This window comes from Manacus candei, unplaced genomic scaffold (assembly GCF_025592945.1).
Source record: "Manacus candei isolate 608988 ecotype Guabito, Panama unplaced genomic scaffold, ASM2559294v1 h1tg000037l, whole genome shotgun sequence".
Taxonomy (NCBI): Eukaryota; Metazoa; Chordata; class Aves; order Passeriformes; family Pipridae; genus Manacus; species Manacus candei.
The window spans coordinates 13,233,043-13,249,366 of NW_026138085.1; the positions used below are offsets into that span (position 1 = coordinate 13,233,043).

Consider the following 16,324-nt stretch of genomic DNA (forward strand, 5'->3'; position numbering starts at 1 on the left):
GTATGCTGAACATCCCAAATATGAGGAAGGATGGTCTAAGCCCGGTCCCAGGGCTGCCAGCTCTCTCCCAGGCAAACCAGCCCCTCTAGCTCCTTACACCCTCCCATGGCCAAACCCCTCCTGCAGCAGGCCCTTCAACAGGTGGTAACAACCTATGGCTCCATCATCCCTGGGGGGCTGGACCTGGAAATGCTGGGCAAGTCTGCCCAGGAGGAGAGGACAGAGACAGTCCCCACACAGAGGAGAGCTCAGGGTCAAGACCTTGGGGGAAAGAATGTAGCAGAAGGGGGGCAGTGACCAGAGGGAAGGAAGGCGAAGGGTGTGGGGACACCTCTGTGTTGCTGTCCCCTCCTTTCCCCAGAACATGCAGGAATAGAGGAGTCTGACTGCTGTCCCTGTTTCCATTGTAGCCTTGCCATTCAAGGTGGTCATCATCTCTGTCATCCTGGCCTTGCTGGTCCTCACTGTCATCTCCCTCATCATCCTGATTGTCCTGTGGCAGAAGGTAAAAGAAGAGAGTGTTCCCAGGCTGACACAGTGGTACCCCCATGTTAGGGTGATTGGCCTTGATGATGTCCCAGCCATGCCAGAGGCCATGGGCTTCCATCAGTGCCTGCATGCCCCTGGCATCTCCAGACTACATGGGAAATGAGGCAATGGCTGCAGGGATCAAACATTCCCTAACAAAGCCCACCGACATCCCCCATGGCTTCTCTGACCCTCAGCCTCTCAGGTGTCTCTTTTCCCTTTGCTCCCTTTTCCAGAAACCTCGTTATGAAATCCGCTGGAAGGTGATTGAGTCAGTCAGCTCCGATGGGCACGAGTACATCTATGTGGATCCCATGCAGCTCCCTTACGACTCCACCTGGGAGGTGCCCAGGGACAAGCTGGTGTTAGGTAAAGGCTCTGCAGGTCCCACTGATGGACCCCTGGGGCCCTGACTGTCTGGGGGTGATAAGTTTTGATTTGTGATCTCCAAAACAGACCAACCCAGAATAGACACAGAGATCCCTGGAGATATGATGTGATCCTTGAACAGGGGGACCATCTGGGACCATGGTGGGAGGCCAGCTGCCCACTTAGGCATGCAACACTGGCTACCCTTTCTTGCAGCTGGTAGTTATGGAAAACAGCCCCATCACAGCTCATGGCCATGTCCATGCCCACCAGGACAAACTGCAGCAAAACTGGTGTGGTTTCAGAGAGGGGCCTTGTCTTTTCCAAGCTCCTCTCTTCACCTCTCCTTGAGAACCACTGCCACCTTCATCTCCGTGCTGTTTCCTTGCAGGACGTACTCTCGGCTCTGGTGCCTTCGGTCGCGTGGTGGAGGCAACAGCCCATGGCCTGAGCCATTCACAGTCCACCATGAAGGTGGCAGTCAAAATGCTCAAGTGTGAGTTGTCCCCCCACCATCCCTTTCCCCCATCCAAGAGCCACAAGGCCAAACCGTGCCATGCACTTCCCTCCTCGCCCTGCCGCTCACACCAGCTCTACCCAACAGCCACAGCCCGGAGCAGCGAGAAACAAGCCCTCATGTCTGAGCTGAAGATCATGAGCCACCTGGGACCTCACCTCAACATTGTCAACTTGCTGGGGGCCTGCACCAAAGGAGGTAGATGAACCCTGAGCACCCTGTCTCCTTTTCCTGCTGTCCTGGGCTGTGTTGAGGAGAACTGCCCTCAGACAGAGTAATTCCTGTTTTCTGGTTCATAATGATTCACCCTTCCCCTAAGAAAGCCTTGTGGGGCTCCAAATGCCTTTCTTCCAACCTGAAACTGAGAAGGTATGTGTCAGTTAACCCCCACCTCCCTCCACATACACAAACTTCAAAGGCCAAAAATACTCAGTACCAGAAAGGTGGCATTTCCCCCTGGCCCTGCCTAGGCATTCTGCACTCTGGTAATGTCCCTGTGGGATGAAATTCACTGCTGTGGTGGCCAAAGCAGGGCTGACACTGGTGCTTTCTCCCTCCCTCCAGGACCCATCTATATCATCACCGAGTACTGCCGCTATGGGGACCTGGTGGACTACCTGCACCGCAACAAGCACACCTTCCTGCAGTCCTATGGAGAGAAGGCACGGCGAGAGGCAGAGCTGTATGGGAACACCCCTAAGGAGGACCATGTGCACAGGTACCTGCAAAGCAGCAACCTCCTCTGCCCTGGTGCCTACCCTACCTTGATCCCATAAATGAGGGAGGCTGCCACTACCAGGAAGGATACCTACATTTCCTCCAGACCAGTGAAATCCACACTGTGCCAGCACTGGGACACAGCTGGCTGCTCTGTTGCCTTGTCAGACCAGCTCACGTGCTAACCAGCCACCTCCAAGCAGCTCCTGGCAGAGGGCAGTTAGCAGAGGCAAACTGTGTGTCCTGGAGTCTGAGTTTTCTAGCACACATGCTGCCTGCTCCATGCCAGTTGGGAATATTCCCTCGCACCATTAACTTTATTGGCATAGCTATAGCTACGCATTGAGTACAGAGACACAGGGTTTTCCAGCATGTCTTAATCATTGAAGACCTCTACTCTGCATTTTCAGGGCAGTTTGTGCTGCTACCGAACCCAAGAGAGAAGTGTTAGAAGGAGGGCAGTTGCACAAGAGGAGCCACAAAGAAAGGGTCCTTCATCTGGTTGCCAGCTGTAAGGGGTGCAGGCACAAACAGCGCAGAGAAATAGTCCCATGGGAAGTTAGAAAGCAGCATTTCCTTCCAACACGCCAAAACAATAGTAAAACAGAGCAGTGTTACAGCTCCCCCCTGCCTTTCCTGCTTGAAGGCAGCTGAGATCCTCCTGAGCACTAAGCACAGTCCCCCCTGCCTGTGGGGATGTGCCCCACAGCTCTGGCCATGCTGCAGGTTTCCCTTATCCAGCCCCTGCATCTGGAAGGCCTCAAAGTGCTGCTTCCCAGATGCAGTTGTTGCTCAGCCGTGGGAGAGGTGCTGATCCAAACTGAGAAGATTTAGATGTGGACAGAGGGTTATATCCTGTTGACTCAGGTCAGCCTTCTCCATGCAGTCCTGGCCAGCCTGGGAATGTGCACGGACAAGGTGGAGGGTTTTGCCTGCCCACCCTCCTGCCCTGAGGGCACCTGTGGACCTGTGTGGCCCTGGTTCACTTTCCTGCCCTACCCAGTGCCAAACTCTTGTGCTGAGCCAAGGCTATGGTCCATCAGGGAAGGTGAGCATGAGAAGGTTCAGCCTGTGGGCAAGGACATCTGGAGACCCTCAGGGGAATACCACAGGGCTGTTTAAGGCCAGCACTGAGGAGACTGTGTGTTAGGTGGTAGGAGTTCTCCAGTGCCATTTGCAACATCTTTGCATCCATACTTCTTTCCCTCCTGTGTGGGGCATTTGGGTGCTGGGGTTGAGGGCTCACAGATCATTGCCCCCATCCCTTGTGTCTCCTCCTCTTCTCTGGATCTAAACAGCCTCTTTGCTTCCCCACACAGTCACCTCTCCATGTCTGTCGAGAGTGATGGGGGCTACATGGACATGAGCAAGGATGACTCCCTGGACTATGTGCCCATGTCTGACATGAAGGGTGAAGTCAAGTATGCTGACATCGAGTCCTCTAACTATGGCACCCCGTATGAGCTGGACAGCTATTCCCCCTCAGGTAACAGCTTGGCCACAGCCGGAGGGAGAGGTGCTTTGGGTGCTGGATACCTCTGGGATTAGTCCAGTAGTGGTGGCAGACGCCCTCACAAATGAGAGCTCCTGGCTCTGCCCCTTCATTGCTGGAGGCAAAGCAATCCCCAGTGTGTCCTTACACTGGCAGGAGACCCACCAGTGTGCTGGGTAACAACAACATCCATCTCTGCTTGCTCTCCAGCTCCTGAAAGGACAGACCGGGTGACACTGATAAACGAGTCTCCGCTCCTCAGCTACATGGACTTGGTGGGCTTCAGCTTCCAGGTGGCCAATGGGATGGAGTTCCTGGCTTCCAAAAATGTATGTATGCTGGCTGGTCTGTGGTGCCTGCTGTGGTCAGCTCTGCTTGCTGTCCCTCTGTCCATGCCAAACTCCTCCTGGGAGAACTGGCCATGCAATTGAAGAGCTGCTGACCACTTCCTTTGGAAACACAGCCCTGGGGATCAGCATGACTATATTTGCACGTGACAGCTTGCCCTGGCTCACATCGAGCTTCAGACCTCAAATTCCCTGACTCTCTGCTCCTCCCGAGCCATGTTCAGCACAGCTGTGGCATTATATCATCCCTATTTACTGGGATGACCAAACAGTGATAATCTCCCTGTGCTACAGTACAAGGCACTCTGCAGCAGACTATCTACTCTTACTGGACAACCCTATTGCACCACATGCTCTGAGCACCCCAGAACTCATCAGAAGTGCTTGTTTAGTGGAAATAAGGCCACCATAGAGGACTAAGCTCTAAGGTCTGGCTTAGCCCAGGGCAGGCAGTAATACAGCTTGATCAGGTGAAGCATCACACAGGGCAGGGCTAAGAGAAGGCATCAATGCCATCAATGACATGTGGAGAGAAATTCCTGGCTCTGCCTCCAGCCAGACAGTTTGATCCCTAAAAGAGCATAGTCAGTGCTCCCCCATGGAGCATACCTCGGGACTGTTCATACAGAAACTTCCAACATAGTGCCATACCAGGAGGCACAAGCTAGGCTGGTGTAACTGATGTCTTCAGACTGCTGGGTTGGATTATCCAAACAGACATGAAGACATCCCCTCCTTGCCAGCCAACCAAGCCCCCTTGCTTGGTCAGTCCCTGGCAATTCCCTCTCTGCTGTCTTGTTCAGATTCCCCTTGCCAGATCTGTGTGTCTGTTGCTGTCATGGGGGCAGCAGTCCAGGCAAGCAGTGAAAATGTGGTAGCTCTGCTAGTGGTTGAACCATGATTGTCCCTAGAGGTGGAGGAGATGCCTGAAATTACGTGAGGTGACTCCTGTGCCCACAGCCTCAGGAATGGGCTCATGCTGGAGCTGGACTGCTTCCTCAAGCTGTCTGGGGACCCCTACCCCTCACAGTGACAGTGCCCTCTCTCTCCCTGCAGTGTGTGCACCGGGACCTGGCTGCCAGGAATGTCCTCATCTGTGAGGGGAAGCTGGTGAAGATCTGTGACTTTGGTCTGGCAAGGGACATCATGAGGGATTCCAACTATATCTCCAAAGGCAGTGTGAGTACCAGGAGCCATGCAAGCCCCTTCTTCCCTGAGCTCTGGGCCTGTCACCTGCTACATAGTCCCCCTGTGAGCTGTCCCCCTGTCCATCCTTTTGCCCAGAGGTGGTGACAGAGCAGGACTCCTGGGAGATGGTGTCAACAGCCAACCATCCTGCACCTCACATGCTCTGCACACTGTGGAATAGCAGAGGTGCATGCCCACATCTCCTGGCTCTTTACAGAAGAACCTGAGCAGCAGCAGCAGCAAAAACAGGGATTGTCCCCTGTACACTGTCCCCATCACTGGCAGCAGTGCTGCATCCCTTCCCTGCTGGTACTGAGTGTGGTCCTGAGATGCAGGCAGGAGGAGAGCAAGGTTAGACAGTGTCTCAGGGCTGCAGTGAGTCACTGGCCACTCTGGGAAGAGGTTCACAGGATTCTGCTCTAACCACTAGACCACAGGGTAGGAGGAAGTGTCTTCCTGCAAACAGCTACTTTCCAGAGAGTTGTCTCCAATCTTTTGAGGCAGGAGAAGATGGGGCTGTAATTGAGCTTCTCCAGAACCTCCCCTGTGACTTCAACAACAGCACATCCACTCCAGCCCTGAGGCATTTGGGAATCTGCAACCCCAAGCAAAGCAGGCCACGTAATTCCCAGAGAAACTGAGGCTGGGGGAGTGGAGAGCAGAGCCAGGCCCCTTAAACTCCAGTCTCTATCTAATATGTGAACTACTTAACTTCTCTCGTGCTTTCTCTCATTTGCATGTGCTGTCAGACGGGCACTCAGGGCCTGGGCAGGGAGTCCCTCCTGTAGAGGGTCTGAGGTTTTTGGTCCAGCCTGAGCACAGCTTCTTTACTGTCCAAAATGGGAAATGAAACTGAGCCCCTTTGCAATCCTTCCTGGAGATTATTTTGGTATTCATTGTGCAAGCGAATCCCAGGAACAGCACAGCCAGTGCTGCATACAAGCTGGTCAAGTGAAGTCTCTTTTTATGTATCACTCTGAGTAAGTAAGAACAGAAAAAAGCTGGATATATCCTTTGACTCTTTTTTAGTTATCCCTTAGTCCTCTCCAGCATGGTCTCAGGCTTCCAAAATCCAGATAGGCCTGGACTTTCTTCAGGAGTCTTTGGTCATGTTGTGCAAGTCAGTGGCCTCCTCAAGAGCTGGGAATGCACACGGTGACGTGTGTGCATTAATCATGGCAGGTTGTGATGGAAATAGATGTAACACACCCACCCTTTCCTCCTGCCTGCTGGGTCCATTCTGCACAAAGAAAGAGGCAACTGGTCCCTCTGAGAACTTGCTGGCAGCAGATGTCAACAAATGTGTTGGGCTGACAGGCAGCTCTGAAGGGTCTTCTTTCCTTGTAATTGGCTATCAGGCTCTTACCTGTTCGAATAAGTGCTGTAGATGTGGCTGACTCTCTTCTTGTTTCATTTTTTATTCTCTCTCAGACCTTCTTGCCCCTTAAGTGGATGGCTCCAGAAAGCATCTTCAACAACCTCTACACCACCCTGAGTGACGTGTGGTCTTTTGGGATTCTCCTTTGGGAGATATTCACTCTTGGTAAGTGCCCTGGAGACCATGGCGGTGTCTGTAGGTCTGATAACATGCTAGCAGGATCCCTTCACAGAGACAATAAAATTTCTAATTTCTAATCCCCAAGTCCCAACCTTACTAGCCAGAGTAGCACTTCATTCCCTGTCTCCTTCTTTCCCATGCTGACATTGCCATTTGGAAGTGCAATGAAACAGAAAAGGTAAATTAAGAAGGAAATTTTTGTGTAAAATGCATATTGGCATGAGGGTGGCAGGCAATCCACCAGTCTGATTTTCTGCTCTCTCTTTACACCCAGGAGGGACTCCATACCCCGAACTGCCTATGAATGAACAGTTCTACAACGCCATCAAACGTGGCTATAGGATGTCCAAACCCACCCATGCCTCTGATGAAATGTAAGTGCCATAATTTGTTTGTCCTGGACCTGCCCTACACAAACTACAGAAGCATTTCTGCCTCTGCTTTCCCCACCTGCCAATTCACCAGTGCTCTCCTTTCCCTCTTATCAGCTACGATATCATGCAGAAGTGCTGGGAGGAGAAGTTTGAGATCAGACCATCCTTCTCACAGCTCGTGGTGCTTATGGGAAACCTCTTGGTGGATTGCTACAGAAAGGTATGTCCAAAGGACCCTGTGCTGGAGGCACAGAAGAGGGTCAGTGCTCTGAGAAGAGTGCTGCCTTGGTGAGGGCCCTCACTCAGGCTTTGGAGACCAGTGTTCAGTGCTGCAGTGCCAGAGAATTGTGCTGTGACTAGTTGGAACAGCCAGTGAAGGTGGTTTGGGCATCCTGGGGACATTGCTGAGACAACCAGCACCACCAAACAGGCAGCTGGTGTCTCAGCAACCGCGGAAATCAGAACTGGCAGGAGATCAACTGCCTCCAAATGTTTGGTATTTTGGAGCTGTGAAGTAGTGCCACCGAGCTCTCCTTAGGAAATGTCCAGGACCTATCTTTGGTGGCATCAGAGTAGCTGAACCCAGCCCCTCTCAGAACACTCTGGCAGGCAGGGAAGGCAAACACAACACAAGTGCATTTTCCACACTCACAAGACCTTCCCTCTTTCTCTGTCAACCTTCCCTGCGAGAGCAGAGGTACCAGCAGGTGGATGAAGAGTTCATGAAGAGTGACCACCCCGCTGTTGTCCGCACAAGACCCACAATTCCTGGGCTGAACAACGCCCGGCTGGCTGCCAGCTCCCCCCCCAGCAGCATCCTCTACACGGCCGTGCACCAGAACGGGGGCGAGAACGACTATATCATCCCTCTTCCCGACCCCAAACCCGAGGCAATCTGTGAGCTCCCTCAAGAGGCCTCCGTCAGCCGGGCCAGGTAAAAACGTTGCTTCTGAATGTCATCCTTTCCCCTGACTACCCAAATCTGAAATGGGGGCCTCAAGAGGAGAGGGATGCTCTGCTGAGGGATAGACTGGTGGGAGAGGAGGAGGGCAGTGTCACCCCATCTGAGGGGCTGTGACCTACATGAGCCCACAGGGATGGAGATGAACCAGAGGAGCTGGAACATGAGCTAAGATAGGGCACCATGTCACATCCCTATACATCAGCCAGCACAGCTGGGACAAGTGACCCCATCCACAAGGAGGAAGGCACACAGAGGACCATGTTCTGCAGAACCTAACCAGCTCTATGCTGTGTTTGAGGGCTGAACAGATCCAGTTGGTATGGCCTATTCCCCTGTGGAAAGCTACTCAGATAGAGTGGGGCTGCTGGGAGCTCTGGGAATCCTCTCCCACCAGGAGACCTGGGACAAGACACTCACTTTTCTCTCCCTCTTGTCTCCCTTCAGCTCTATGCTGAACGAGGCCAACACATCATCTACAATATCCTGTGACAGCCCTCTGGGCCTCCGGCAGGACGAGGAGCAGGAATCTGACCCACAGCCAGGCTGCCAGGAGCCAACCACAGGACACCAAGAAGTGGAGGAGAGTTTCCTGTAGGCAGAGCTGGGCTGACTCTGCATCTCCTTACGGAGAGGCCAGCTGAGGGGCTGACCCACATGCCACAGAGAGCCATGCTTTACACTCCTACATGAGGACATCCCTTCCTGTCCCAGCATTCCTCCTTCCCTCCCATCTCCCAGTGCTGGGTGGGGAATTAAAGACTTTTCCCCATTGCCATCCCCTTACCTCTCATAAAGAGGTGGCTCAGTGCCAGAAACCTTGCAGATCACTGCCAAATCCTCCTTAGTGATCAAACCACTGCAGGAGGGAAACATCTCACAGACCAACATCTTTTCAAGTGGAAGATGGGGGTTTGATCTCCACAAGAGACGCTACTTTCTGCATTGCTAAGATGATACTCCAGCCTCTTCCCCCTCCATGGCAATGAGTTTCATCTCCTCTGTACCAGCACTTCTCTGATGGTCTCAGCACCAGCCACGCCGTGGTTCTGTGAAATGCCACTTGGACAGATGATTTGCCTGGAGCCCAATACTGGGGTGTAGAGAACCTGCAACACCAACCTTCGACTGCTGGAGGTCAAGAGTACATTGGATTCTCCTCCAAGCACAGCCAAGTCCTGAAGAGGCCAGCCAGTGTCTTGGAGGTACTGAATTACCATTTTCCTTTCTTGACAGAGCTTTCTTGACTTTGGGATAGAGCATCACAAGCACTACAGGTACCCACGGCTCTGGGGAACAGCTCTGCACCCACCTACAGGCTGTCACACCCTTTTGTGGAACCCTTTTGTGCCCAGCACGGCACCAGGATTCCAATGGGATGCCAGGAACTCCAAATGCTCTCACAAGACTTGGTTACAGAAGCAAAGAGGGCAGTTGATGTTGTTTGTGTTGTCTGTGTGGACACTAAGCTAATTATTCTCCATTGAAGATTTAAAGGGAACAACTATATTAATCCACTAGCCAGGGCCAGTATAAGGAAGCAATATGGCTATTCATTAATCTACTGCCACTAAGCCCAGCTCATCTGCTGGGAAATCATATAACCACGCCAGCTGCAGAATCTTTGTGCCTTATCTTTGGGAAGCAAGGGCTCACCTTTGATAAACTGTTCACCTGAACACCCTTTCTCAGGATGGAAGGTCTCACTGTTCCTTCCTGACTCACAGCAAGACTATCAGGATGCCAGAACGCCAACCCAGGGACATCTCCAAAGAAAGAGAGGGAGAGAGGCTGGGAAGCTCTTTGGTCAGAGCTGAACTGTCTCGTGCCCTGCCACCTTCTGGGGGTCAGGCATACCCAGGGCTGTGAAGTGTCATAGGGAGCCAGGCAGAGCAAAACAAACTGGGGAGGATTCCACTCTCTTGGAAAGAGTTTTGAAGACTAAACGGGCAGAGACCTTCCTCCTGCTTCTCATCTGCTTCCTCACTTCTCAGGCAGGCCTGGGGCTTCTTGTGCTCTCAGCTGCACTTGAACAAGGAGACTCAAAGCAGGAGGAACACCAGGCTTTTGAAATCAGTTGTGAACCCCACCTCTGCAGAGATGAAAGCTGGACCCTCAAAACCAGAGGTCTGACACCATTTACACTAGCAGGTTTTTCTCTGTTTTTCTCACAGTTTTTGACTGTGCCCAGAGCTCTGTTCGCTGCATGTCCCCTGCTCCCATTAACCCCTTCTTTGCCCTATTCATGCACATATTTCTGTGCACCCTACAGAAACTGCACAGGCAGGTTTACAAAATCAGAAATTCAAGCAGCATCTTGCTGGGCTTCTGCCACCTCAGAGCCACTGCGAATTTTTTTTTTTTTTTCAAAATATGAAACTTCTGCCAGAAATCCCCAGCCAAACAGCTTCTGTTTTATGTTGTCTACCATTCCAGTGCTGCCATTTATGTGGCTAAAAGAGAAGTAGGTGTTTTGTGGGCTGATGTCCTTGGTAAAATGTGAACATAAGAAATAGCACTTTTATTGGCAGCCACCAGAGTATATTTTCAGCCTATGTGGTCAGATTCCCCACCATCCATAGGAAACACACTGTGAATGACAACTGTTTTTCCATGCTCTGTTCCTCCTGCTTGTAATGAAGGAGCCATCTTCTATGGCCACAGTTCAGTAGATGATCCTCACTGAGGAGAAGCAGTAATTTATGAGATCCTTTGGGTCAGACCACTTTATTTTTCTAACATATAAGGTGCTTGGCAGAATCTGTGTCACTGCAACTTGAGCCCATAGGATGGCACATCAGATCATCCTAATAGCCCCTGTCTGCACCAGCTCCATTTTTAATTTGTCCTTCTCTATCAAAGGTGACCAGAAGTATCCAGTACTCCAGAGGAGGTCAAATCTAGACCTCACAGGGCATTAATAGTTCTGGTTTGTGCTGGTCTTGACTTGCCTGGTGTAGCTTTGGATAATGCTGGCCTTTTCCCAGCCACAACATACTGACAGTTTGGAGTCATCCTCTGACCAATCTAAGCACCTTCGTCTTTCTACACTTACAGCATTTCTAACCAAGATACTCCCTGCTGTTCCAGACATTGGGTCATCAGCAAATTTTGTTTAAAAAGTGTTATTTTTGGGCTGGACTGACTAATAAAAATATGAAATACTCCTAGCATCAAGAGCAATCTGAGAGAGCTACTTTTACTACCTCCATCCAGCCCAAAAATTTCACCATCAATTAACCCCTTCTCACCTTGCCTTTGGCCATTTGCTTATTTACTTTGCAAATCCTTTTCTAAACTCTATCTTGTAATTTAATTGCTAATTAAATTACTAATTTCCCACTATCAAATAATTTCTACAGTCCTGAAAGAGGAGATCTTATTCCTTCTGGGGGAACTCAAGTATCCTGTCCTATTAGCTGGGCATTAGCTACACTTGGATGCCTATGGCATTTTGTCACATTTGAAGATTTATTGCAATTATTCTTTGGATCAAAGCCTGTTCTGGCTGCTGATGGGATGATAACCCCACCCTCCTCTTCCTTCTTAAAGTAGGTACGCCAGACTCCTTGCAAAATGGTACCATTCTCCCCTCCAGAGAGATATGACCAAATGTTTGTCCTTGGCCCTGCAATTTTAAGAGCCAAGTCTTGCACTTTGTGGTACTTTCCTATCCTTACTCTACTCCTGCATCATTCCAGCTATTCCCATCACCATTTAGCAAGCTGCAGGGAGCAGACCTTCTCAGCCCAGCACAGGCTGGCAGCTGGGCAAAGCCAACATGTTTTGCTAAGCATCCATCAAAGAGAGGGCTTGGCAGGGCTGGGACTTAGAGCATCCCCCCAGACAAGCTCTCTCCACATGGGGAGCCAGCTCCAGCCCCACGCTCCCTCTGTCTCTGCTGCCAACATTCCAGTCTCTGCATGGCCTGGAGAGTGAGGGCCAGGAGAAATGGTTGGCTGTTCTGGGCCCATCAGTTTTGTAGCCCTACTTTTTCCAGTGAGACTCTGAAGGGAACTGGTCCCTCTGGGTTTTCAGTTTTGATGATCAGCATTTTCGTTGGGGCGTGTCTTTGTGTTCAGAGGTGGTCCCAAACTGAGCCCCCCATAAAGGAACACACGCCACAGCTTGGGCCCATCTCTTGTGCAATATCTTTTTATTTGTAGATTATATTTTACTCTACAGCTGTTACATTGTTATCAGCACCAGTATATGCATAATCCTACTGCCAGTCACTATTTCATACATACCTAAGTGTATCCCAGAAACTAATGTGTTACTCTGGTGTCTCTTTCCACATTTAAGTTGTTTCTCAGACTGATGTGTGCACAGGTTTTAATCCTTTTGTCCTTCTCGGTTTGAGCGTGTTATTTTTTTAAGCAAGAGTGTCACGTTTAGTGTTTGTTTGTGTCGTGTTAAGAAATCTATAGCACAGCGGACTTTACTTGTAACTAAATTGTCTCTGTTCACCTGCCAAGGAGACTGTGGTGGAGTCCCATGGGGATGGGAGGCAGAAGTGCAGTGCAGATGTGCAGCCAGAAGGAAGTCAGCCAGAAGTGGGAAACGGCTCTTCCCCTTCTTTCCAGTCAGGGCTCTGGGCTGGGGGAGAGGCAGCACCTCAAATACAGGGCACTGGGCAGGTAGGTTTGGCCTGTGGGGAAGCCCAGGGTCTGCCTTGGGTCTGCAAAGTTGGCAGATCTGGAGAAGGGGATTTCACAGAGTGCTAAGGAGGCAAAACCCCCTGCTCCAACACACAGGCACAAAGGAGAGCTCTGGTCGGGCTCAGTGCTTAGCTCAGGTCCCAGGACCGATATGACCAGCTCACAATCCAAACCACAGCATCTCCCACATGGGCAGGAGAGCAGTGGGCTGCTAAGCCAGACCTGGGGAGCCTGGATGCAGCCTGGCTGTGCTCCCACTTGGAGAACACAAAGGTTGCCCTTTGGTGGCCATCAGTAACCTTTTGGCGTCCTTTGCCTCGGGTGGTTGTCCAAGCAGGGAGCAGCCAGGGCAGCTGCAGGTCCTCCCTAAGCATTGGGCAGCTCCTGGACCACACACAGGTCCTCCCTGCAGCAGATCCCAGCCCTGCCCAGATGCTGAGTGGCCAGCACTGCCTGTAACAGTGAGACACCGTGTTTGCAGACCTGCCCAAAGTGGGCCAGATATTGCTAAGAACCAGATTTCCTGGGCCAGCACATGGGTTCCTGCGGTCCCAGCATAGATCCCATGTTACCCTCAGAGATCTGAAGTCTCTGGGAGATGCCAAGATGGATCTAGTTGGCTTTGGCAAAGGCAGGGGAACTACTCCAGTGCAGCTCCAGCAGCACTTTGGAGAGATGACTCTTGCAGGGGTAGGAGAGAAGCCAGCTTGTGCTAGGAGGCGTGCAGCATCCCATCATTCCTGTCTTTTCCTCCTTCATGGATTGATTGCACCAGAACTGCAAATCTTGCCCAAAGAGTGCCCTTTCCCACTCTTTCTGAGCTGACTTGCTGTTACTCTGCAGCATCTCCGAACAGCTGCAGCACCTGCCTCCACACTCTGTCAGAAACCATCCAGAGGGCAAAGGGAAAAAGCAGAGCACAGACTAAGGTACCAAAGAGTTAACATTTTTCTAGGTTTACAGATGTATTTTTAGGATTTGTACTATGTCACATCTATAGCCGTGAGATATTATTTTTATGCTGTAAACTTTTACAAATACGGTTTAAAAAAAAAAAAAAAGAGTTTTAAAAATAAAGTTGTTTTTCATTTTGCAAAGTTCCATCTCTTCCTTTTATTTGCCCCGTTTTGGTTGCTCCCACTCAGGCAGGGCTGGGAATACAGCTTAACCATGTCGTGGGTGAAGGCTAAGCATGTTAATACGCTGTGCATGACCCCAGTGCTTAGTGAAAGCCAAGCTGGGAGCCAGGCAGAGAGAAGCACAGCAAGGAACAGCTGAGCCCAGAGACATGGTAAGGAAAAGGGGCTGCAAACAGGGCAGGATCTGCCCCACCTCTCTGGTAGCTGGATGACCAGCCAGTGGGTTGTGTTGCAGGTGCATAGAGGGAGGGATACTGGGAGCTGTTCCTGTGTGTATCCCCAATGCCAGGGGTTTGGGCCCCAAACTAAGGACTTGACATGCTCCTTGGGTCTGTGCTCAGATCAGGGTAGAGATGCAGGAGATGCCAGGCTGAACAGTGGCGGGGCTGAAGGAGATGGGAGACACCACAGCACTGTTGATTTTTCCTCATAGTTTAATATCTCAGGGCAGTGGGAGAGACTGGAGGTAGCAGTGGGGCAGTGCACAGGGCTCCCCAAGTCCAACTCTCCTCCCCTCCCTCTAGGACTTGCTGATATCCTTAAAAGATGCAACTCCAAAGTACTGGCTCCCACATCACCACTCCCACAGGTCCCCCCTCTGCCCTCACCTTTCCCCAGTCACCCCTCCAGAGACACTGAGGTGCCCCAGCCCCATGACAGACAGGCACCTCCTGAGTCCAGTTTTCTCCTCTCTCCTCTCCATTTAAATTGCTCCTCCAAAAACGACCCCAGGTTGCAGAGCAGAGCTGTTTGCAGCTGCTCTGACCCATGTGCTTGAAAAGCACAGGGTTGCTGTGAAGAGGGATTTTGACCTGATGTTCAAGCATATTGATGTTGACTCTGTTTTCAGGCTGCATGATGCAGCTCCCACTGGCAGAAGCTGTGCCTCCTTCAGCTCCTGGAAACCCTTTGGGTACCCCAAGGGCCCAAGGCATGCGCTGCAGGAGTCTGATCCCAGTCCCAGCAAGGCTCCCCTTTCCAGCACAGCCTGTCCTGGGTTCCTGCCTTTGTTCATTTTGCCAGAGAGGAGGTCTGCAGGCTCCCTGACCAGCTCAGGCTGATTCTCCACAGATATGCTCTGAGTCACCTGGCACAGCTCGGTCAGGGCATTTTTCTCCAGGAGCTGAATCAGCAGGGGAAAAAAATCACCTCATCTTCAGAGAAGCTGCAGCAAAGGCTTAGGGTGAAGCAGAGAAGGGGAATTGATAGACCTCAGCCCTGAACCCAGTGGGCTCCCACTGCCCAATCCCTACCTGGCAGGCCTTTAGCATGTTGGAATGCACTGAGGAGGGGGTTATAGGGTTGGAAAGCATTAGGCAGACATGGGGACCCCCAGCAGGGCATTTTCCCCACCCCAAAAGAAGTCTCCTCTCCAAGTGATGAGACAGGCATCCCATGGAAGAGCTCAGGGAAGCAGAGAACCTCAGACTGCAGTGTCAAACCCTGGCCTGCTGTAACCAGGGTTTGTAGCTGTTTGGGCACTGACAGTTCAGTACTAACAGGACATGGATGTTCCACACTGGATGTCCCCAGACTGCTGCAGGGCAGTTCAGGCAGGCTGTGCTCATTGCAGGGGAATAGCCCAGCCCCACTCTCAACCTGGGGAAACAAGCCTGAGCTTTGAGTGCTCCCAGCCAGGGCTCACAGCAGCCTCCACTCCCCTTTCCACAGCCAGGCTGTGGCTAACCAGGCACTGATCAAGTCTGTCCTGGCCATCAGGGCCTCCACAGACATCCCTGGGCTTCAAGTGGCTCAAAATAAGGCTGCAGCTCCTCTGAGAACATCCCTGCCTCATGCTCAGAGCTGCCTGGGCACATGAGCCCCATCAGCACTCCTGTGGCTGAGCTGCTGCTTGCACCCATAGGATTTGGAGTGCAGCCTGCATGCAGGAAGAGAAAGCCACGAAAAAGAGAGGGACACCCAGCAGACAGCTTGTCCCAGTCAGAATCCCCATGCTCAGTCCAGCTTGGGGAACCATGAGTCCAGGCTGTCACCTTGGGACCACTGCCATCAGAGATGCTCTGCAAGGGGCCCACTCAGAGAGAAGGGAGGCTGAGAGATTGTTTCCCATCTCTGTATTAAACCTGTCTGGTTTAATACTTGTTCACACTGGTGAGTCAGTTATGTCTGAGCTGGCATTTGTTCCTGGAAAAAAAACAAAAATAAAAGAATGACTTGAAAAGAAGAAAAAGGGAAACAAACATCCTTTAAAAAACCCCTTTGGCTTAAAAGGAGGAAAGACTAATCAGGCAGATGTCTCCTGTGGCCCAGCTGCTCCACAGCTCCCAGCTCTGCACAGGAGCCCCCCAGAGCACCACTCTGCCTCCAATTGGTGTTCTTCTTCCTTGCATCCTGCCAGGAAAAACTGCTGAGAGGAAACGTTCTATGGCCAAAAGCTGTCTTTCCTTCTCCCTGGACTCCCTCACACTCTCCAGCCATTCTCTGGCCAAAACCAAGAGCTCTCTCCACATCC

The 16,324-nt window shown here is 51.6% G+C and overlaps 1 protein-coding gene across 2 annotated transcripts in view; it reads left to right on the top strand.

The window, feature by feature from the left end:
- Nucleotides 1–13,765, top strand: part of PDGFRB (platelet derived growth factor receptor beta) — a 32,511-nt gene extending 18,746 nt beyond the window's left edge. For both annotated transcript variants that reach the window (XM_051793848.1, XM_051793849.1), the window contains exons 11-23: nucleotides 411–505; nucleotides 765–897; nucleotides 1,289–1,393; nucleotides 1,502–1,612; nucleotides 1,979–2,132; nucleotides 3,451–3,617; nucleotides 3,834–3,952; nucleotides 5,027–5,149; nucleotides 6,590–6,701; nucleotides 6,991–7,090; nucleotides 7,205–7,310; nucleotides 7,786–8,024; nucleotides 8,499–13,765. In XM_051793848.1, coding sequence (XP_051649808.1) covers nucleotides 411–505; nucleotides 765–897; nucleotides 1,289–1,393; nucleotides 1,502–1,612; nucleotides 1,979–2,132; nucleotides 3,451–3,617; nucleotides 3,834–3,952; nucleotides 5,027–5,149; nucleotides 6,590–6,701; nucleotides 6,991–7,090; nucleotides 7,205–7,310; nucleotides 7,786–8,024; nucleotides 8,499–8,649 — 1,715 coding nt within the window. In that variant the 3' untranslated portion in view covers nucleotides 8,650–13,765. The remainder of the gene's footprint in view (nucleotides 1–410; nucleotides 506–764; nucleotides 898–1,288; nucleotides 1,394–1,501; nucleotides 1,613–1,978; nucleotides 2,133–3,450; nucleotides 3,618–3,833; nucleotides 3,953–5,026; nucleotides 5,150–6,589; nucleotides 6,702–6,990; nucleotides 7,091–7,204; nucleotides 7,311–7,785; nucleotides 8,025–8,498) is intronic.
- Nucleotides 13,766–16,324: the final 2,559 nt, after the last annotated feature.